This window comes from Osmerus eperlanus, chromosome 25 (genome assembly GCF_963692335.1).
Source record: "Osmerus eperlanus chromosome 25, fOsmEpe2.1, whole genome shotgun sequence".
Lineage (NCBI taxonomy): Eukaryota > Metazoa > Chordata > Actinopteri > Osmeriformes > Osmeridae > Osmerus > Osmerus eperlanus.
Genome location: NC_085042.1, coordinates 3036836 through 3060756, shown reverse-complemented (window position 1 = coordinate 3060756; position 23921 = coordinate 3036836). Strand labels below are relative to the sequence as shown.

The following is a 23921-nucleotide window of genomic DNA, read 5'->3' as shown; positions in this document are numbered from 1 at the left end:
TACCTTACTGAGGAGCTCCAGCTTCTTCTTGTGTTTGTCGTTGGTGGCCAGCGCTGCAAACTGCTGGAGCAGCACCGGGCTGGGCGGTGTGGTGATGTCCAGGAAGCACTGGAAGGCCTGGAACAGGGTGCACGGAGGGATCCTCACCTCCTCGTTCCAGTTACTGATCACACCTGCAGAACCGGGACCACAGAACCATAGCCAGCTACAGACCAACCAGATCCACGAGCAGCGATGGTCCCATCAGAACCACAAGCAGCTACGTAAAGACCAGGATATATATCATTGTGTAGATGCTGCAGGATATTTCAAAGCCTACATACACCATATCACCACTCATGCAGCAGGATATGAAATAGGTATTGCAGATTTAAGATCCTCTCTGTTCATTTAGCAGATGCTTTTATCCAAAGCGATGTTCACTTATTATTATTATTATTATATAATATTACTATTATATCTAAACGTCTACATACGAAATGCACACAGTAACACTACTCACCCAGTGCTGTATTCCTCTCCTCGAGGAACTCCACCTTGATGATTTGATTGGCCGGTGGGGCGTCCTCCAGTTTGTCAATGAGCGCCGTCACCAGGTCCTTGTGGTTGCCGGGGAAGACGCCCAAATGGTCGCCAGGCTGGTATCTCAGGCTGTCGTGGTCGTTGGCGTGGAGACGTACGAATATGGTGGAGCGACTGCAGAGAAGCGCAGGAAAGCGGAGGGCTGGTCGTGATCACAACATGACTCAGAGACGCCTCAAACATACGGCGGTTAGCAACGAAACGGGGCAGAGCGTGAATGCAGTGTGACCACGGTGTTTGGTGTGGAAAAAATCTGAATGGATGTTAGCTTTGGCTGAAAACCCTTTTTTTTCTCGTGTGCGTTAGTCATGGTCGTGTCTTTCGGAACTGCGTCCCATATCGTGAGGTCATATTTGTTTTGTGTCGCCGGTCGACTGTAAAATCTGCTCACTTAGACATGGGGCTCTGTAGATTTTTGCTCTCCAGCAGCTTGGCTCCGTAAACCTTCTTCTTGTGGACGTGGTAGAGAGCTGAAGAGAGACACAATCCACACGGTCAGCCCCTCGCCCTCACAGTTACAGCACAGCCAACCCCCCCCCCCGGGGTCACGTGGACCTCGGCGTTCCTCACCCTCCGTCAGCGCGGGCGCCTCCGCCACGTAGCCCAGACGGAACTTGCTCTGCTTCCAGCTGCGGTCGTTGCTGATCAGGGAGTCGTTGGCCTTCTCGATGTTCACGTCGTCGCCGACGCAGAACACGTCGCAGGCGGCCTTGGGGAGAACAGCGAGGCGGGCCAGAGAGATGTTCGTTAAGTGGTGCGTCATGACATGTCCTTGCACAGACAGTGTGGTACCTCGGCCCTCTATTCATCAAGCCAGTATTCATCCATCAGCGTCACGTATAATCATAGGTACTCAGAATCAGAATGGGTTTTTATTCGCCATGAAAGTTTGCACAGACAAGGAATTTACTTTGGCAGGTGCCTACCGAGGCAGCCATAATCGGCGCCATCTAGAAAGTTTCAGCATAACATGAGAGGGGAGGGGGGAAAAAAGGCAACCCCCAGACTATGTTCCCAGAGAAGTACAGTGTGGGAACAGGCAAAAAACACCTCAGCACATAAGCGCGTACATAGTACATTACAGACAACATTACAGAAACACATGACTTGCAATGGGGGGGGGGGGGGGGGGGTAGACAAGCAGCATCTGGACCTGCAGCCATAGTAGGCGCTGGTCACAGACCCGCCAGCCACCCTGGGGGAACAAGCAGACGAAGGCGTTGGATGGGGGTGGGGGGGGTGATGGCATATCTGTAGTAGTAGGTGAAAGTTAGTGCACGAGTATGCCTGGGGCTGTTCGCCTTCGCCTAGGCCACAATCAGTCAGATTCTCAGTCCGCAGATATTATTGCCATGGAGACATCCTTGGTCATGACCCAAGACAGAGACGCAATCCGCAATACTCTACAAAACACACAGTGTACTACAGACACACTGGTACTATATAATATATACCTACTATATCTATATATATGATAGTATGTATATTTTAAAGCCGGTGTTCATACAAACAAACAGACAAGCAGCATACAACCGACATGTTCTGTGACACGCACGTTCACCGTATAACTGGCACATACATAACTACATGCCATGATCCTAATACAGCCCTTGCTTCGACAGAGACAGAGATCCATTGGTGAACCGAATCATGTTGGGTGTGGTGTCAGGGCCCCACCTTGAACACCCTCTTGGCCCAGGTTCGGAAGGACTCCTCCTGGCCGCACAGCTCGTCTCCCTCCCCCATGCGCAGGATGCGCTCCCCTCCCAGCTCCTCGAACAGCGTGTCCACCGCGTGGGCAAACGCACAGAAGTGTGGGTAGGCCCTGGAGCCAAGGCCAAACACCGAGAACCTGGAGAGACAGAGAGAGACACGCACACGCACGCATGTACACACACATGTACACACAGCCACATAGCCGGAGACAGGCGCGCACACGCAGCCACAGACCCAGAGGCACACACACACACACACACAAACACACACACACACACCATATGAGGCAAAGCACTCCACCGCGCTCTCTCTCCCTCCCTGCAGGGCTCTTGACAGGCAGTATAAAACAGCTCATTATCCCTGATGTTGATGTGATATCTTGAACCAGATGGCCCTGGGGTTAGTAAACACACTAAGCACAGGTCCCTTCTCCGAACGGCAGCTCCTCAGCTCTGCGATCCCCCAGCCTCAGCAGGCGGGAGGAGGCCGAGTGGAGGGAACAGCCTTGGGGGCTGCCGGAGGGCTGTTCCCTGCGACACCCTCCCTCCTTCTCTACAGCAGGCTGTTACCTGCTATACCTTCCCTCCCTCCTCTATAATCAGGCTGTTCCCCTGCTACACCGTCCCTCCCTCCTCCATAGCAGGCTGTTCACTGCCACACGCTCCCTCCCTCCTCTACAGCGGGCTGTTCCCTACGACACCCTCCCTACCGCCTCTAGAGCAGGCTGTTACTTGTTACACCGAGATAAACAACGACCATAAACATTACAACATCATAAACAACGAGATAGCCAAGCTCCCCGCAATGTTTGGGGCTCGTAGTTTATGATCATTGACCTGTGCTCTTTTGTGAAGCTCTCTCTTGGAAGTCGCTTTGGATAAAAGCGTCTGCTAAATGAAGAAATGTAAATGTACACCCTCCCTCCTCTACAGCAGGCTGTTACCTGCGACACCCTCCCTCCTCTACAGCAGGCTGTTACCTGCGACACCCTCCCTCCCTCCTCTACAGCAGGCTGTTACCTGCGACACCCTCCCTCCCTCCTCTACAGCAGGCTGTTACCTGCGACACCCTCCCTCCTCTACAGCAGGCTGTTACCTGCGACACCCTCCCTCCCTCCTCTACAGCAGGCTGTTACCTGCGACACCCTCCCTCCCTCCTCTACAGCAGGCTGTTACCTGCGACACCCTCCCTCCCTCCTCTACAGCAGGCTCCTATGCCCTCCCTCCTCCTGCCTCAGAGGTGTGTGTGTGTGGTACCAGAGTGTGTGTTACCTGACGTTGGCCAGAGGGCCCGTGCTCTCAAAGTTGGCCTTGTTGTCTGGCTCGTCACTGGAGGACTTCCTGGTGTCTGAGTAGGAGGACACACTATTGAAGCGCACCTTGTAGCTCCTGAGAGAGAGAGAGAGAGAGAGAGAGAGAGAGAGAGAGACAGAGAGAGAGAGAGAGAGAGAGAGAGAGAGAGAGAGAGAGAGAGGAGAGAGAGAGAGGGACAAGGAGAGAGGGATGGTGAGGGGGTGGAGAGAGAGACAGAAAAGGGGATTTGAAGAAGGGACAGGGGAGAGTATGAGAACGAGGGAGAGGAGGATTTGAAAGTGTGTGAGAGAGAGAGAGAGAGAGAGAGAGAGAGAGAGAGAGAGAGAGAGAGAGAGAGAACACAGGTTGAGTATTTCATCTTGTAAGGTACAAAGTCTCATGTTAGTATTAAAGAAGTGGTCGTGTGTTGCAGCTCTGCGTTCGCAGGAAGTGCACGCTGCACCTACTTCCTGTCCTCCATGTTGGATGTAGGGTGGCGCATCTCCATCAGCGCTGCTCCAAATTTCTACCAACAACAACAAAGAAAGACTTACTGTGGTGTCTCCTTCACAAACACTTCTGTTTTATGGAAATATAAACTAGGGCCACCTGCTCCTACCATAGGAAGGAGACGTGCCATTCTGAAAACTCTCAGAACTTCCACACAAAAGCAAAAACCCCCAAACCCAGCAGAGCATTTGTGGTCATTTGTGGTTTTTTTTTTTTTTTTTTCAGTCAACAGTCAACCGTCTGAACAACCAATCCCACCTCTCCGTTCTCGGGGGGGTCTCCGTTGCCGAAGGTGCTGGTCACGACCAGGACCAGCGTCTCATGCTCCAGGTCTACCATGTCGTAGTCCTCCATGGACATCACCTGGAGGGGAAACAACCGTGGTCATACACACTCAGCTGGAGAACATGTGTGTTCCCACCCACACTCGGCTGGAGAACATGTATGTTCCCACCCACACGCCGCAGGAGAACATGTGTGTTCCCACCCACACGCCGCAGGAGAACATGTATGTTCCTAGACACAGACACTCAAAGAACATGTATGTTCCCACCCACACGCCGCAGGAGAACATTTATGTTCACACACACACAAACCCACACACAGCTGGAGAACACATCCACCATCAATCCCAATCATTGATCTCATTCATCGTGTATGATTGATGAGCATGTCTGATGACAGTCAACATTATGGCTGAAGACATTTGTCAGTCATGCAGACACACACATCAGGTGGACCCGATGCCACAGGCGGAACCGTAAGAGTCCCCGCTGTCCTGGCGTTAACGAGCTGATAATGAGAAGCTGCGATTAACACCCAGGGTGTCCCAGTGGCTCGACATGGCGCCGCGTGCCCACGAGGGCCCTCCATCAGCGGGCGACACGCAGCGACGAGGCCACCCCGCCGCCCCCGGGGATTCGATCGCATTAGCGTCCGGGAGAGGCAGCGGCGACGGGAACGGCGGATGATTGACGGAGCGTGTGCCCTGCCTCGGCTCCGTTCCCGCTTCTCTTTTTCTTTTATTCTTTTTTCCTTTTTTTCCTTACGCCTTTACGCGGCCTGTGTGTTGTTTTTTTCTTCTTTCTACTGATCTCATCTTAAACTACAGCTCCACGCTTGGCTGAGTTCCTCCCTCCCCCCTCTCCCACCTCCCCCCAACCTCCCCCCCCCTCCCCCCCGGCGTCCTCGCTCCGTGGGAGCCGAGGACAATGTGACAAAAGACACATTTTCTCCTTCCCCTCCTCCCGTGCCAGAGTCGGACCCTCTTGAGTGTGAAGCGCGTCTCTCTCTGCCTCTCTCTCTGCCTCTCTCTCTGCCTCTCTCTCTCTGCCTCTCTGTCTGCCTCTCGCGTCTGCCGCGTCTCTCTGCGCCGCGCCCCGAAACCGGCGCAGAAACCAGAAAAACCCACGCCGGTCGCCTTGGCGGCCGCGTGGCGTGAGGGCACGTCGAGAGCGAGACAACGTTACCTTGGCGTCGAAGGCGTGCTTGAAGATCTCGCACAGGGTCTTGGCGTAGTCCTGTGACTTGCCCGTCTCTGTGGCGTACAGTATGGTGGCCTTGACTCGTTTCGCCATCGCGTGGCCCATCAGCTTGGCTGAGAACTTCACAGCCCTGCAGAGATGGGGGAGGACGAAGAGAATGAGAAAGAAGAGAGGGAGAATGGGAGAGAAGAGAATGAGAAAGAAGAGAGGGAGAATGGGAGAGAAGAGAGAAGAGAGAGAGAGAGAGAGAGAGAGAGAGAGAGAGAGAGAGAGAGAGAGAGAGAGAGAGAGAGAGAGAGAGAGAGAGGGAATGGGAGAGGGGAAGTGAAGAGAGGGAGAGAGAATGAGTGTGACGGAGAGAGAAAAGAGAAGGAAGAGAGAAAGGGAGAGAAAGAGAGAGCTCAAAGGAGACAGAGAGAGAGGGAGAGAAAGAGAAAGAGAGAGCTCAAAGGAGACAGAGAGAGAGAAAGAGAGAGCTCAAAGGAGACAGAGAGAGAGGGAGAATGAACGATGAAGTGAGTGGACATGGGAGTAATCGATGTAGAATAACCGGATGAAGCATTTTATCACATGGAGTCAATGCAGGACCAGTGGTTTGGGGTAAGCAGAGACGTCTCCTCTCCACCTCCTCTCCCCTACCCTCCCTCCTTCCCCCTCTCCCCCTTATTCCCCCTCTCCCCCTACTCTCTCTCCCTTCCTTACCTCCGCCTCTCTCTCCTCTCTCCCTCTCCTCTACCCCCCCCCCCCCCCCCCCGTCTGGAGTCTTCTAAACTCCCTGCCGTAGCAGGGCAGGCTGTGCAACGCTCGTGTGGGCCCCGGCAACAGACGACACACGTCATGTCGAAGCAGCTCACGGATGGTAATCATGATTACCTAGCTTGTCATATCCTCGGGTGCACATAATAATAGATCAGACCACACACACACACACACACACATATACTCACAGCACATACACGCGCACACACCCACCGCACGCTCAAGTCACAGATAGACTCCTGCTCACACACGCGCACACATCACATCACACCCTTCAACAGAAAGACACAGATCCACTACTGCTCCTTCTCACGCGTACACCCGCACGCCCCCCCCCCCCCCCCCAGCCACACCCCCTCAAATCCGCAGCCACACACACGCTCACACAAAGACACACACCTGCTCGTGTACACACACACACACACACAAACAAACACGCTCACGCACCAGAGTTGTGATTACTCCCTCGGGGGTTGATTGTCTGAATGGCATGGTTGAGTAAACCAGCTCCGATCTCTGTGTCTTCTCTTTGTCTCATCTCATTCATCCAGACGCCAGCAAGCACAGCTACGGCACCGAGAGACACACTGCTGGCCTTATACTATAATTAACACACTGTACTTTCCCCCCTCCTACAAGTACGCACTTTACCCAAGTGTGTGCTTCAGTCTACATGTGGCTTCTGTAGCCAGTGGAACGATTACAGCCCCACTAGACCTTGTCCAGCCTAATCATAATGTTGACTCGGAGGCAAGGAGAACGGGCTCTCCTCTCAGGGAGTACTCACTTGGCCAGCTTCTTGAAGCCTATGGTTCTCTTCTTGGTGGGGGTCCCGTTCACCGCTTTCCACACGTGGTTGTGCCAGGGGTCCGGCTGGGGAGGGAGGGGGAGGGGGGCGGGGGGGGGCAGATTCAGTCATCACACCCCTGCAATAGACAGGCCAACAAGTTTGTTTCCTCGATGGCCACAGGCCGGGAGAGGGGGGACGGGGGGGGGGGGACGACAGGGTTCTGGATCACTAAGCTGTATTGATCCACAATGGATTCTCATCCCTGTTACGAGGGAACCTGCTTGGACACCTGATCAGGTGTTCCCCACCGCACACACACACACACACACACACACACACACACACATGCACGCTTCATCAAACAGACACCACGAATCATCACCAGATTGGTACCGCTCACTTCCTGGTCACATGGCCTTGGCGCGTGACCTCACCTGGTACTCGAAGGAAGGGGTGAGGCGGTAGTTGATCATCTCCTGGTGGAACACGGGGGTGATGCTGCCCGACATGGGGGGCACGATCCAGACCCAGTCCCCCGGGCAGCCCCCCCTCACCCGGACCTCGTTCTCCATGTGCTTGATGAAGGACTCCGTGGCAGCGTGGTGGTCCACGATGGTCACCTTGGACGACTGCCGGGGGAGGGGGGGGGGGGGGGGGGGGACAGGAACGGGGAGGTCAACAAGAGACTATGGGTTTTACTGGTCTACTAGACATGGCAGGAGAGTATGGTGTTCTACTGGTCTACTAGACATGGCAGGAGAGTATGGTGTTCTACTGGTCTACTAGACATGGCAGGAGAATATGGTTTTATGGCTGATTCTCCTCAACTCTAAGACGGCGACCTTCTAACCTTCCGCTGTCATCTAGAAATACAGAAGCGTTTGTGTTTCCTGTAAAGACTACAGCTCCCAGAAGACCTGTGGAGCCCACCTGGAAGCTGTAGAGAACTGCTATGTTGATCTCCACGAGAGCCTGGTCCTTCCAGAGAGAGGACGTCTTCTTGGTGTCCAAGGCCATTCTGTTCGCTACTTCCTGTGTGGACGGGGCAAGACATGATCCTGTGTCGACAACAACAGCAGCAGCAGCAGCAACAACTGGAGGAGGGGATGACTGCAGTAAATGACGGGTATGGTTTCCTTAGTAACCTGGCTGTGGCAGAGAGAAGCTATGCATTGTGAAGACATTTCACTTCCCATTTACCAAGATCTCCCGGAGTATGTCATTTACATAACGGAGAGAAACGTTCTCAAATGGACCCATTTTATCGAGGACATGCTATTATGTTCCTGTTCTTCAATGCAAAATCAGTGCCCATGTACTCCGTTACGTGTAAACAAGTTGCAAGCTCCCAAGTGCGATAATTGGGCAAATTACACACATAAATGGTGTCTAAGCTGGAGAATGTCTCCCTGGCATGATAATGGCTATGCTAACACACAAGCACCGGAGACGCATCCATCATCTATCTGCTACACTACAGGTCCTGACAAAGCTCCGTCACTACAGCTGGGCTGAATGCTCACCGAGTACACGGCATGTCCTCAACACCATCAGCCACCGCTGAATGCAACCTGAGTGGGGAAACAATGCTCACATTCTGAGGGGCACCATCAGGCCTCCTTCGTGTTCATCGTTAAAATACCTCGGTGGCTGTCTGGCTATAGGTCCAGAATGTTGAGCATCCTGTTCATGCAGCACGATGGCATTTTTATGAGCGCGCCTGCCGTCTGCGTCCAGTAAGGCAGACCCACATAACCTACTCTCCCTTGTCATTAAGCCCCACTTTTAGCCTCCCACTGCAGCCCCAGAGCCAAGCCCTCCTTGGCCCCTTACCCCTCAGCTCCCTTCTACTCCCCCCAACAACCCCCTGTACCTCCAGCATGTTGTAGCGGGAGGTGTCACAGAAGTCTCTCACGCCGATCTCGGTGCCCATGTACCAGCCACTGAAGGGGCAGCCGGTGAACTCCAGACCCCCGATCTCCAGCAGCATGCTGGACACAGCGGGGAGGCCGTACCACTTCAGATCGAGGTCCTTGAACCACTCATACCTGCCACAGGGATAGCACGCGTCAACCCTCAAACCCAAAATTGTAAATGTTATAAAAGAAAAGGGACAAACAAATCTAGCATGTTGCTGAAATGTTGGCTGTCATATTTTTATCTTGATAGACAACAACAGTTACTAAACCAGTAAATGAAAGCCAGTTACTTTTTATTAAAGTAGCAGAACTGTATAAAATGGCAAATATTGTTTCGAAAAACAACCGGTCCAACAGTGGCTAAATATAACAGCACAACTGCACCTGACTGGCTGTGGAGCGCTGCTAGACAGACATTGTTCCCTTGTGTGCGCATAGAAATACAAACAGTACAGCCAAATGATACACAGCCAAGACCAACATCATCAGACTAGCCCCTGCCAGCGCCTGTGATGCTGCCTGTGATCACTTGGGGTGTGTGTTCTGTGTGTGTGTTCTGTGCGTGTGTGTGTTCCACTCACTTGGGGTGTGTGTTCTGTGTGTGTGTTCTGTGTGTGTGTGTGTGTGTTCCACTCACTTGGGGTGTGTGTTCTGTGTGTGTGTTCTGTGTGTGTGTGTGTGTTCCACTCACTTGGGGTGTGTGATCTGCACCTCTAGGATGAGGTCTTCCGGAAGCTCGAACAGCTCCGGGTCGTTACCGTTGGCCTGCAGGAGAAGAGGCAGGACGTCGAAGCGGCCCTTCCTGGCCTTCCAACCCTGCTGCATGCAGATCTGGGGAGCCACGGCAACAACATTGACCTCACCGCCCGACAACAACGCGGGTCTATTTACACATCCATTCACACGCTGTTAAAATGTTTAAAGTTCATGTCCCTCCAGCATCTACCAACGCCTAAATACACCCTGAAATGGTTTACAACTCCTTTCAAACAACAGTGTTGCTGGAAAACTTCTCAAGGGTCTGTCTGTGTCCTGATTCCTGGGTGTTGAATGCAGGAGTAGAACAGCATGCTGCGGGGACATTAAACACAGCAGAGCCGTGTGACCCATGGCCTTCTCCTACTTCTGTTAACCCTCCAGGACCGGGTGACCCGGGTCCTGCTCCAACCTCCTCCAACCTCTGTTAACCCCTGCAAAACCATGTGACCCAGGTCCTGCTCCAGAACCATGTGACCCAGGCCCTGCTCCAACCTCCTCCAACCTCTGTTAACCCCTGCAAAACCATGTGACCCAGGTCCTGCTCCAGAACCATGTGACCCAGGTCCTGCTCCAACCTCCACCAAACTTTGTTAACCCCTCCGAAACCATGTGACCCAGGCCCTGCTCCAGAACCATGTGACCCAGGTCCTACCTCGGTAAACTCCACGTTGGCCGGGTCCCCCAGGATCTGGCCGTCGGGCTGCTTGTAGCCAGCGTAGCGGATCAGCTGACTGTTCCACACCCGGAAGTCGTGCTTCCCGTCCATCCGTTGAGGGAAGATGGTGATGGCCGACCTGCGGACGACCCCACATGAGAGACGCAGAGTTTTTTCTCTGAGGAGTTTGTAGATGAGCTCAGCTAAAGGTTGGACCGAGGTACACACAGCGTGCACGGCAATGACTCTGGCAAGGGACTACTGCTAATGAGTGTCTAAACAAATAGCTAAAGGCTAGGTTTGAAATAGCATCAGTACGGTGGGTAGTATGACGACGGATTAGCATCTTGCTAATGACTGTCTAAAGTGTATTTTAAGGCTGGGCAAGATTATCAACATCACACAGTCTGGAGTAAGATCCTACAGATAGGATTAACCAATGCCTGTCAATTTTATTTCTTTTTTTGCATCAGAGTTACAGATAGTAGAGTGAGCTAACAATAATGTGACTTTGATGATGGATTAGCATGTTGCTGGGGTTTTACAGATGGGTAGATCAGATGCGATGGCATTGCTCGCGTGAAGGTTTACGCGCCGCGTTTTAATCTGTACGGTTCAGGAACGACAACGACTTCATTACCTTTGCCCCTTCAAAGCAACCCCCATGACCTTTCTAATGCATGGACATGGAGGGAGGAGGGAGGGAGGATTGCTTAACGTGGGTGGACAGTAAGTCGCTGTCTAGGGTCCAGAGCATCTGGTCTCTATGTGGGACTCCCTCCCTGGGCCGCTGCCTGAGGCTGGCAGGGATGGAAGGAGAGCTATCCCTTTCCTTAACCCACAGAAGGTGGATGTGTCGGGTGGGTTTCGCTCAGTGGTAGAGAATCTTACTGGGAATCGGGAGGTCGCAGGTTCAAAACCCCCTCTGTACGTGGCTTTGGATAAAAGTGCATTCTGCGTGAATATGACTATGTGAATAATGACGTGTGGTGTGTTGTAATGTGATTGTAATGGTTGCCACTGATCATGTAGATCTGACTGAGTGATAATCTTAATAACTAGAGAGGGGGGTAGTGAGTGATTGAGAGAGAGACAGAGAGAGAGAGATAGTGAGCGAGGCGATGGGGTAGTGAGTGAGCGCGAGAGAGAGTGAGCGAGCGAGTGAGAAAGAGAGGGGGGTAGTGGGTCAGAGAGAGTGAGCGACAGAGTGAGTGAGCGAGCGAGCGAGAGATAGTGAGCGAGCCAGCCAGAAAGAGAGATACCGAGCGAGAGATTGAGAGAGAAATAGTGCGTGAGAGAGAGGGAGGGGTAGTGAGTGAGCGGGCAGGCAGGCAGGGACAGATGGGTAGGAGGCAGGGTTTTAGTAGAAGAAGGGGAGATGCGAGGAGAAAAAGGGGGAAAAGAGAAGGAAGGAGGAATGGAGCGACAGATGGGACGAGGCACGAGAGAAGAAGAACGGACAGCAAGAGTGCAGGAGAAAGAGAAGAGCGCAGAGAGAGGGCCGGAGAAGCTTCCGCCGGTCTCACCTGAGGTTGCCCTTGTTGGTGGCATACTTGATGTGGTTGCAGATGTTGTTGTACATCCCGTGGGCAGTGGTGCAGTCCCTGGCGTCAAACACCTGAGGTAGAACAGGCGTGTTACTGGGTCTGGACCAAGTCGAGACTCTCTAAAGGAAGGGGGGTCTAGGCCGAGTAGTGACTATCGAAAGGTGGATTCTGGACCTAGTAGTGTCTCTTTATAGTGGGGGGGGGGGGGGGGGTCTGGACGAGTAGTGACTCTCCAAAGGGGTGAGTCTGAACCGAGTAGTGACTCTCCAAAGGGGCGGAGTCTGAACCGAGTATTGACTCTCCAAAGGGGTGGAGTCTGGACCAAGTAGTGACTCTCCAAAGGGGTGGAGTCTGGACCAAGTATTGACTCTCCAAAGGGGTGGAGTCTGGACCAAGTAGTGACTCTCTAGAGCAGGGTCTCACCTGTAGCTTGGACCACTGGATTCCTGCCACGCAGCGGGCAGCGTTCCTCCAGGCGTGCTTGGCCCCGTAGATCAGCTCTGTGGTCCTTCAGCTGGTACGTCCCCCCTGCCTCGATCTCTCTCGTCACCTCCTCCAGGCGGTCTTCGTGGGCCTTGGAGCCGCACCTGCGCACGGCGACCACGCAGGGCACACACACACGCAGCACACACATGCAGCGCACACACACACGCGCGGCACATACACACGCGCAGCACATACGCGCGCCGACCACGCAGCACACACACAGAGCACATACACACGCAGAACACATAGCACACACGTGGAACACACACACACACAAACACGAAGCAGACACATGGACCACACACACAAGGAACACACACAGCATGTTGAGTCGTGGGGATCACAGTTTTTTTATCGCAAAGGTCAAAAACCTGCCCGACCCCAGACCTCCACATAACCACACCTGCCATCCCAGCCCCTCCCCCCTTCCCCCCCCCCCCCCCCCCCCTCCCCTAGCACTGCTGGCTGTAGCCACGTAATCTTGCCTCTTGATGGAGGTGAAGTACTGGTCGATGAAGTCTGTTGCCAGGGGCAGAAGTTCGTCTTTGGTCCTGGGTTCGTCGGGCTTGCGGCTGGGGATGGGCGTCATGAGGGAGCCCAGACACACGCGATCCGAGCAGATGGGCACCTGGGAAAGGAGATGACATCACGTGTCACTCCAGGCTTTCAAGCCCTGGGGGAATCAAACCAGTTACAGCTCCAGTTCCCTCCGGTCCCTCCCTCCCAGATGCTAAGGCAGAGCGCTGAAAACACTCTACTGATTTGGAACTCTTGATATCTGTTTCATCATCCATTTGCACATACTTATTTTTGGATCTCTACTCTTGATGCAAGACTGTGTTCGGCCTTTAGTCTGGACCTCTCTATGTCACCGACCGTGTCTGGAGAAGGGGAGCCCTCACTGAATTGCTCCTCCAAAAGGTTTCTTCAATTTTTCTATGTCTTCCTTGAGGGTTTTCGGTTGGTTTAGGTGCAGTTCTATGGGCGTATGTGAAGCCCTCTGTGAAATTGCTTGTAAAAAGGGTCCCACAACCACAACCACAACTTGATTTCATTTGAAACATCTGACAACTGAAAGACTGAAGAGTCAAAAAGCCACAAAAAGCTTGTAAGACTGTTCCAATATATCTAAGCATGCTTTCTGTATCACTGTGCAACTCAGAGTTGCTAAGGTACCCAACCCCCCCCTCCTCCACCTACACATCGTCTTTAAGTCAGCTAGTCAGTGTTAGTGAGTCAAGGGGGGGGGGGGGGGGAGTCACATGAAAACAGGAGGAGGGGGGTGGGGGAAACAGAGGGTGAGGTGAGACTGAGTAAAGGAAAATGAAATTGGTCACTGCAGCAGGAAGCTGTTCGGGTCAATGTAATATGAGGAGATCTGTAGTGAGTTGTCACTTTGGGTAGCTGTGAAATCATCCAAAAGATTAGAGAGAGAGCGAGGGAGGAAAACGGACAAGGGAACACAGATAAAGAGAGAGGAAACGGTTGCACGAGCATGAATCAAAAAGTGGAAATGTAACAATAACTTGATACCGCTTAAGTGGGCAAGCTAGTCACAATCCCGTCTGTTCAACCAGTCCGACCTAGAACCCGCCCCCTTCCTTCTCCCCCCCCCCCCCCCCCCCCCTCCCCTTCCTTCTCCCTCCTCCTCCTCCTCACACACTCCCGGCACCACCCTGCTCCACTCACGGCAACCAAAGTTCCCTGGAAACCAACAAAAAGACGTGATGGCACACAAGAGAGGATCAAAAGACATCATGATGGGGAGAGAGAGAGAGAGAGAGAGAGAGAGAGAGAGAGAGAGAGAGAGAGAGAGAGAGAGAGAGAGAGAGAGAGAGGAAGACAGAGAGAGAGAGAGAGAGAGAGAGAGAGAGAGAGAGAGAGAGAGAGAGAGGAAGACAGAGAGAGAGAGAGAGAGAGAGAGAGGAAGACAGAGAGAGAGAGAGAGAGAGAGAGAGAGAGAGAGAGAGAGAGAGAGAGAGAGAGAGAGAGAGAGAGAGAGAGAGAGAGAGAAGACAGAGAGAGAGAGAGAGAGAGAGAGAGAGAGAGAGAGAGAGAGAGAGAGAGAGAGAGAGAGAGAGAGAGGGGGGGGGGGGGGGGTGTGATGGAGAGAAAGAGATGTGAGAGAGTGAGTGATTGAGTGAAGCGGAGCTGAGAGGGAGTGTTAAAAATAAAACAAAAGGAATGATTCCCGCTCCGGAGCGTCCGCCCTGGCGTCCACAGCCAGCCAGCTGTCCCACAGGAGCAGCCGTCTGTGATGTATAATAACCGAAAGACGCACTATTACTGCCCATTCATTGGGATGCAAAGCTGCCTGTCTGAGAAGAGCGTACTGGGGACTGGGCTGTGGCTGAGCTGAAGGCAGACCATCGCACATGACAACGACCTGAGGGTGGGTCGGGCCCCTTTACTTCATCCCAGCATCGTGTTCTCGAACGAACGAACGAACGACTCTCCAACTAAACGCAACATGATCTGGAGTTGGTTGACGGCTTACTGATTTTTGTTTATGACTGAAAGACAGATAGACGGACGAGCAGACAGACAAATAAGACAGACAGACAGACAGACAGGCAGACAGAAAGACAGACAGACAGACAGCATTACCTTGCCGGCGCTGTGGTACAGGGTGTCTGTGTGGACGACGCCACTCTCCCAGTTCTTGACCTTCATGAAGCGGGGGCATTTGTTGGGGCTGCCGTTCAGGAGGTTCTTGTCTGGGGAGACACTGCCCTGGGCGGGAGGCTGGGGGGAGGGAGGGTGCGGGGTTTGAGGGGAGGGAAGAGGGGTTAGGTTTGTTTACTCTCAACTACAAGAAAAGGTGCGTGCCCAGACTCTGGCGTGGGCGACCGATAACGAGCGTGCTGTAAGAAGACTTTTTCGAAGTTCGACGCTGCAGATCCCCCCGCCCCCTGAGTTGATGGATGGTGTTTCCTCGACGACGCTTCCCGGGCGCTTTGTCTCCTCGTTTGCGATAAAGAAGAGAAGAAGTCAAAAAAACACGCGCACTTTGTACCTCACACGAAAGTACATCGGCGCACCCGCGTGCACAAACCCCCGAAGAGGGTGGTAATCATCATTCACCAAGGGTGCATCGAGTATCAAGTCAGTGCCAGGCCTATTGACTGATGAAGACGGGGTAATGGAGCCTTCCTTGTGCATTGTCCCGGTGTGACACAATGCAGCAGCGCACTCCCGCTGAAAACCCCAATCATAACCCGATCAATCACACGCCCCCGGCCCGATGGTCTCCGTACCGCACACCCCACAGCAGAAAGGCGGGCGCTCGACAAAAGGTGTAATCGCCACCGTGCCGGGTCGGATGAATGGATGAGGAGGGCCCATCGGCAGAGGCTCATTGACGTGTCTTGTCCTCTGGGAGAATGGAGGGAGGCGACAGACTGAATTGATTTGGGTTCGTCGCCCCGGCGCTGGTGGAGATGGGGCGCGTCGGGCCCCGGCGCCGGCCTGGAACCGCGGAGGCCTGCCATCCATCCTCAGCTCCACTGGAGCACTGGAGAAGCCTTTGATTGGTCCTCAGAAAGAGAGCTTATTATCATCTGATCTTCAGCCAAGCGGGGGGGGGGGGGGGGAGATGATGTGTGTGTTTTGGGGGGGGGGGGCAGGGAGAAAGAGAGAGAGAAAAAAAAAGGAAAAGGAGAGAGAGAAAAAGGAGAGAGAGCTGGAGAATGAGAGGGCGACACGAAGAGAGAGTGCCGGAAAAGATGGATAGCGGGGGAGACATGAAACCAAGCGGGGGAAGGAGGTAGAGAGGATGAACTAAGGGCAGCGAGCATCCAACGACAACTGAGTCGTGACGAGCCGACGGAGGGAAAGACCGAGGGAAGCGAACACGAGGAAGGAATACTCAAAAGGCTTTCGACTCGGAGGCGGCGAGCGGAGGGAGCTGGACAGAGACGGAGGAAGGAACGTGGCCGTCGGCAGAGTGCGACTGCTCGCGGCTCGCTACCTCTCCCGTCGGCGCAGCTGCGCGGACGGGGGGCGAACGCCTCGCCTGACCCCACGCCGCACCTCGCTCTCTGTTCCCTGCGGAGCTTCGACTGCGGAGATGTCGACGCTCCCAGAGCAGCAGAGGAGCCGGAGAGCGACAGAGCGGCCGGGCTGACAGAGACATGGAGCTGAGTGTCAGAGCTGACAGAGCAGTCAGGCTGTCAGAGACATGGAGCTGAGTGTCAGAGCTGACAGAGCAGTCAGGCTGTCAGAGACATGGAGCTGAGTGTCAGAGCTGACAGAGCAGTCAGGCTGTCAGAGACATGGAGCTGAGTGTCGGAGCTGACAGAGCAGCCAGGCTGTCAGAGACATGGAGCTGAGTGTCGGAGCTGACAGAGCAGCCAGGCTGTCAGAGCCACAGAGGCGACCAGGCTTATTAAACAGTACATTATGCAGCAGCAGCTCAGCTTCGGGGCACATGGCAGACCACTGCTCCAGGATGGGGAAGTCTGGAGTTATCCACATATCATAAGGCCCTCTCAAGTTCATTCAATATAAATGAGTCTCCAGATCCCTTTGAGTTAGTGAGTTTGACGCTGAAGTTTTCTTTTCCTGAAAGGAGGTTTGATTTTCTCGAAAAGACAAGTTTGATTTTTCGAGAAGGGAGACGTATGCACAGGTCACGCATGCAAGAACACCGCACACACACACATATGCACACACTTTCTTTCCCTCTCACACACACACACACACACACACACACTCCATCTCACACACACGCACAGCAGGCCTGAAGGGGCTAAATCATTTGAAGAGGGCCACGTAGGCTGAACCACCCCCCCCCCCCACACCCCACACCCCTCCTGCTCCCAGGATGGCAGCTGCCTGCATTCATTTGGTCTCTTGGATCCTTTCGAACCCCCATCCGGTCTCATTCACTCTGCGGCACGTCACCAGTGCGTGCGCGCGTGCGTGCGTGGTGGTGACGGGCGCTCACAGAGGCCGCGTGAGCCTTACAAAACCCCAGACCGCTCGACCCGTGGGAGGCCAGACGCCGTTCGTCCCCGGGCCTCATCCAGACATCTCCCTTTGTGACGCCGACGGCCGTGCTCTGCCGAGGGCCGAACGCTCAGGTGAGGAGTCATCGAGCAAGGGAGCTTCGCCGTACACTTAGGGCGGCCCTTGACCGCGCGGACGCGCGCACACACGCATTCGCACACCCACTCGCTCGCGCGGGGGGGTCACACACGAGCACACGGCATGACAATCCAGGGATCATGAGGAAAGGATGTAAGGATTACTGGGGGTAGCGAGGCATGTGAGCAACGATAGCCACGGGGCTTCATATATTCCACACACTCTCAGGGGGACGAGGGGCTCATACACACACGCACGCACACGGGGTGGGGGGGGGGGGAGACGCAAACACACACGGATAAGAGGCGAGTCGAAGCGGTGGCACAAACACGCACGAAAGCACCGACACGGACCATCTCCCTTTCACACATACATGCACATTTAGCACGCAGGCACGCACACACACGCACACACAGAATCCATGAAATGACACCGAGAGGCCGTTAAGAGGTCTTTTTACCGTTTGCGTGTCGCCGTTTGGGTTGCTGAGCGCTGTGGGCATGTTGTCCTTGTTCCCCTCCCGATCCCTGCTCCAATCAGACGCCAGCTGGACACACACACCGTTTCCCACACCAAGGTCCCTGAAAGTCACACACAGGCCCCTTAAAGTGGAGTGTGTGAGGAGAGTGTCGGCCCGAGCGTGTGTGTCTGTGTGTGTGTGTTTATGCAAGAGGGTCCACATGTGCCTTTAAGTGTTTCAAAGCGTTACATAGCATCTGCTCGTCAACCTGGCTCTGTTCTTGACTACGAGGGACTAGCCTTATCCAGCAGTGCATTCAAACCTGCTTGTCTGGCTGGCACTGAACAGGGCAGGACACATAGCATGGGCTGTGATTCACACAGCAGAGACCTGTGGTGACACAAGCACAAGCAAAGGAACATGCGCCTGAGCCAGAGATGAGATGTTCATAATGAGACCATGCTCTGGGGCACGGCCACTGCGACGCAGAGGGTGTGTGTGGTGTTTGTGTGTTTGTGTGTGTGTGTGTGTGTGTGTGCGTGTGTGCGTGGACGAGAGAGGGAGTCTGCAGAGCTTTAAGCCACACGAGATGTGAAAGCAAACCTAGCGAGCTCATCAGCGTTCCTCCACTCACGACACCCACACACACCTCTCCATCTCCTCTCTCTCTCTCTCTCTCTCTCTCTCTCTCTCTCTCTCTCTCTCTCTCTCTCTCTCTCTCTCTCTCTCTCTCTCTCTCCTCTCTGTCTCCGTCTCTCATCTCCTCTCTCTCCCTTTCTGCATCTCCTCTCCCTCACACTCCATCTCTCTGTCTTCTCTCTCCCTCCATCCCCTCCCCCTTTCTCTCAGTTTCTTCTCTTTCTCTCTCCTCTCCCTCTCTCCCTCTCTCCACCTCCTCCCCCCTTCTCTCTCTCTCCCTCTCTCCACCTCCTCCCCCCTTCTCTCTCTCTCCCTCTCTCCACCTCCTCCCCCCTTCTCTCTCTCTCCCTCTCTCCCTCTCTCCACCTCCTCCCCACTTCTCTCTCTCTCCCTCTCTCCACCTCCTCCCCACTTCTCTCTCTTCTTTCTCTCCTCTACCCTCTCTCCTTTTCCCTCTCCCTCTCTCAACCTCCTCCCCCCTTCTCTCTCTCTCTCGCTTCTTTCTCTCCTCTCTCTCTCTACTTTCCCTTCTATCTCCATCCCCCCACACCCCCCCCCCCTCTCCATGTTCTCTCTGTCAGTGCATCAGGCGCGTGGCTGTTCTTATTGTGAATCCGTCCGTCTCCCGTTCTCGCCGCGTCTTTGTGATATCTCTCACTAAACCATGTTCATCAAAGCAATTCTGCGGGAGCACTCTGAAACGCAGAACTAATGAGAGAAGTTGCACATATATCATCTTGCTCTCCGTGATGACTCAGTGATGGGTAGAATCATCACAGCTTGGGCATGTAAAAAACAATCTTTTCCCTAATGCCCTGGTCTATTTCAGGAGCGTGGTCATCAACGTATAATTCCAAAGAGATGACACAGCACAAATGCAGCCGAACAGATAACAGTCGATATTGTCATTTCATTTTCCCTAATGTCGTCCTCCCCTGGCTGTCTGGATGTTCTGTCCATCTAGAACCTTCCTCGACCCTGATAGGAACATTAGGTTACTCTGTCTGTATGCTACTCTGTTCGCTATGGGGTCAGGGCAGACTGACTTATACAAGCAAAGGAGTCACCAGAATTCAGAATGAACACATACCGGCTACCACCATGACGACATCTAAACTGCTGTGCCACACTTTGATGCGGTGTGTGTGTGTGTGTCATAGTTCTGTGTGTGAATGTTTTTTGTTTGGTAAACTGGAGAAGCAAACATACAGAACATTGGCTAAACCGAGAGCTATTGATTTAAATGTGCTGTGGTCTCTCTATCTGATTTGAATTGGCTCTGCGTACAACAGAGGTAAGTGAATAGACAATAACAGCGACAATGAATGTCTGGCTTGTCCTTACGTCGTTCAACAAGGTAGCATGCTATGACAAAAACAAGGACTTACTCTCTGTCTGGAAAGCTCCGAAAGTAACAGGTTTGCTGTTGCATGCAAGTTGCACTGAGAAGCAAATCAAACACACCTTTGATCCTCGTTATATATTGGAACTATCAACCAGGTCTGATAGACAGAGCTGTGATCAAAGTGCGACAGGAACTAAGCTAAGTAGGACTCAAAACGTCAATTTCAAACAGGAAGTAGAACGTGGAGGGTTTCGTATCTGTCCTCCAGTCAGGTCAGGGTGAGAGGCTGAGCCAAGGGACCTACCTGTCCACCTGTACCTCCGCATCCCGGCGCTCCACGCCCCTCTGCCCCTCCCCGTTCACCTCCTTCTTGCTGGTTTTGATGAGGCGCAGCACGGGCTCGATCTCCTTCAGGAGGTCGTTGTTCTCCTCCACGCCGTTGAGCAGCAGGGAAGTGCGCCCGCCGTCCCCCCGCAGCAGCGCCGGGTCCTGGGCGCCGATCAGCGCCTGGACGCCTCCCCTCTGGAGCCTGGAGGCGGGGAGGGAGCCCGGGGCCGACAGGTTCTCGATGGCTCTGAGCTGGGGGTCCCTGGTCGGCGGCGGCCCGGGGGGGCTCACCGGGCAGCGGTGCTCGTAGGACTTGGAGGAGGGGGGGCAGGCGGGGCGCGTCACCCGGACGGTGCGCTGGCGGCCGTCGCCGGACAGCGTGGTCTCCAGGTGCGTGGTGAAGCCCTCGGGGCCCCGCAGGATCAGCACGGCGTGGCTCTCCACCGACACGTTCTTCAGGGTCTCCAGGGCGCGCTCGTACGACAGCTCCACCAGGGGCTTGTTGTTGACGGCCAGGACGATGTCGCCCACCTGCACCAGGCCGCACTCCTCGGCGGCCCCGCCCCGGATGAGGTCGGAGACGATGACGGGCGGCTTGCACACCCTCTGCTTGACCAGGAAGCCCAGGCCGCCCACCTTCCTCTTAAACAGGCGCACTGAGATGATGTTGGGCTGCAGCTGGCACACACTGGCCTCCGACTCCTGCATGCTTGCGCGTGTGTGTGTGTGTGTGTGTTGGAGTGTGTTGATGTGAGTGGTGTGTCCCCAGATATCTGTTCCAGCAGAAGCAGAAGAAGAAAGAGGAGGAAGAGGAGGAGGAAAATGAAGAGAGGAAGAGATGTCGTATTAGTGGAAACATTGATATGACAATGTGATTTGTTTACAACATGCTGTGTTAACATCATGCTAGATGAGTGAGTCATGTTGTAGTTTCACTCAATATTATTCACTACTGTCTCTCAATGTTGCTGAAGCCCAGGGACGTTGGTTTCATTATACTTTTTGAAAACGGCAAATCTGCCTCCTCCACTTTTTATGAAGACAATTATATTCAACGGCTGCGTCCTCAGTAAAAAAAAAAAAAAAGCTGTCCCACCCACATTTGAAAACAAACCTATGCCCCTGCTACAGCCTAACAAGAATATTTACGAGAACATCACAGATTCAGTCTCATTTACCAACAAATAAACACACGTTATACCGTAATCAATCCATAAACAAACATGTTTACCCGCAACGATCACCCCGAGTAGCTACTCTTGTCTACTTTAGACCCACAATTTGCGTCATATTTGTGGCGTGTATCTATCACCTCCATTTAAACATAATGGTGTGTCCTTGCAATGTCGTTAAAAATAGGTCGACGAACGATCCAAACCAAGGCCATTCAAGTATCACCGGATGAGACTCTAACGACATCCAAGAGAACCAGAAGACCCCAACATAACAGTGCACCAACTGTCTGTTTTCAGTAATGTCGCGAGGGCTTGCGTGAGACAGTGCTTGCGTAATCCCAACTGAATTTAACTTTGGGTAGAAAGAAGGCAACGCGTGCGAGCTATACCGAGGCCTCCCGTCCTTTTGCCACGAGACAATGTTACACAGATGATCAAACTGAGTTAAAAACTTGAAGCAACTTTAAACTCAATAAAGAACTTGGGAACTCAACATTTCACAGTGTCAAAAAGATCCAATGTTTTGCATCACTTGCTAAAAAATAATACTAAAATGAATAAATTATGAATTCTGTGTTTATGAAGATCAAACAAGACTTTGACAATCATTTTAAATAAAAAGTCAATAACTCTATTTTATCGACAGACGTTTTGTCGTTTGAAATAATGACATTTTACGGATGTGTTTTAATTTGAAATTGTGTTCACAAAACGCCTTCTGTTTCCATCAGCACCAAGAACAGCTCTCTCCGTCCCCCGCCTGCCTGCAATTCAGCACCATGGTCAGCTCTCACTTCGCCTACACACAATCATGTTGCTTTGTCTGGTTTCAGAGGCTGCATAGTTAATACATCAAATCCATAGCCTACATATTTTGGACAATAAAATAAACATCGATTAGATTTTAAATGGTATTGCTGAAAAGCCATTTAACACAATAGATGACATAATAATGCATATGTTGTCAAAGCCAAATATCTCTAATATTTAGATCATGCCGGATTTGCATACGGTGGACTGTAGACTCCTTAATTTTGAAAAGGGTTGGAGGTATCGTTGCATTTCTTATTTACTCAGTGTTAGCCTCTCGCGCTCCAAAATTCCACCTTTACCTCACCCACGCGCGGGTCAGAATAGATTCAGTCATACAGTGTTGAGAGCGCGCTCAAGAGAACAGAATTCAACCGAAAGAGCTGTTCAATGACTGTTAGAGAAGATGTAAACCAGAACATAAGTTAGAGCCTATCTGGTAAACTCTAGACAAATGCATGTTGCAAACATAGTCAAATGACTACAAAATATACCAGCATTTTGTTAGAAATATATATGTATATTACATATCTATATGTAAACTTAGAAGTATCAAAGGTCTAACCCACTGACACAAACCAAAAACGTCATATTCTAAACTCTCCTGTTCACGTGTCTATTTCCCATCTCAGCCCACTACATATTGGGCTACATGCTTATATGCAACAAGTGCGTCTAATTACGCATTTGGTTTTATGTCTAATTATCTGTTAATATTCTGTTAATCAATACATACCTTATATTAAAAGCCTTTAGGGCTACATGTGCTGACCAACATTTATCAACTATAAACGACTTATTCATGAGCTAAATTCCGATACTTCTACATACATCTATCAATTTATGCAACATTCGTTTGAGTCATTTTTTCTATTTGATAGTGTAATTGTAAATGCATCCTTAAAAGAACAACTTGTAATCACCGTCGTGAAATACATGAGGAATTCCCTTTCCCAAACAGCACCCACAGAAAATAGCACGCTTGGATACTCATTTGCGATTCGAAGAATCGTACTTTACCTCTGAGAACGGGCTCGCTGGTCGCGAGAAGTGTTTCTATAAAGTTAACTCCCTTCTCCGTTTCGGTAAACTGCACAGGTTGTTCTCTTGAGCTCCTCGAGTCCCAATTGCGCGCGCTGTCACACTAGAGCCGCGGCATGCCTGTGCGTCTCCGCGCGCCAGGGTGCCGTATAAATATGGGGCACGAGAGACGCTGTGACGAGCTCAGAGCGACTCGTGCGCGGGCATTTATAGTCTGTAGTTCAGAGGCCTACCGGCTTTTACCTTTGTCACCGTCACCGGTTGTGGGCGAGCTAAGGGGCGTCGGCTGAGGAGAGGTAGGCTACTCTGTCACAACCTTGGGTGAAAACTTTGTACCCAAATGGACAATGAATGTTGCATTTTGGTCAAAAGATAATCAGGTTCTGAACCACTCTTGACTGGTCCCCTCAGAAAGTTCAACGACTGCCGATTACATAATAACCAAATTAACGAAACCAAAGAATCTGGTAGGTATTGATTGATACAATGGAAATGTGTTAACAATTAAATCGTATTTTCTATCCTCTCTTTCTCTGG

At 52.5% G+C, this 23921-nt stretch overlaps 2 protein-coding genes across 2 annotated transcripts in view; one reads left to right on the top strand and one right to left on the bottom strand.

The window, feature by feature from the left end:
• Positions 1-23921, top strand: part of tesca (tescalcin a) — a 109193-nt gene that overhangs the window by 72235 nt on the left and 13037 nt on the right. The gene's annotated exons all lie outside the window — the stretch shown is intronic.
• Positions 79-23505, bottom strand: nos1 (nitric oxide synthase 1 (neuronal)). The gene is given in 23 exon segments (XM_062451246.1): positions 79-205; positions 503-696; positions 974-1052; positions 1153-1291; positions 2260-2434; positions 3570-3686; positions 4058-4116; positions 4359-4463; positions 5570-5714; positions 7131-7216; positions 7568-7762; positions 8064-8165; positions 9007-9181; positions 9744-9883; positions 10464-10605; positions 11993-12084; positions 12437-12523; positions 12525-12600; positions 12985-13127; positions 15107-15244; positions 18048-18168; positions 20336-21119; positions 23351-23505. Coding segments are annotated over 22 exon segments (3279 nt in total). The 5' UTR covers positions 21067-21119; positions 23351-23505; the 3' UTR covers positions 79-167.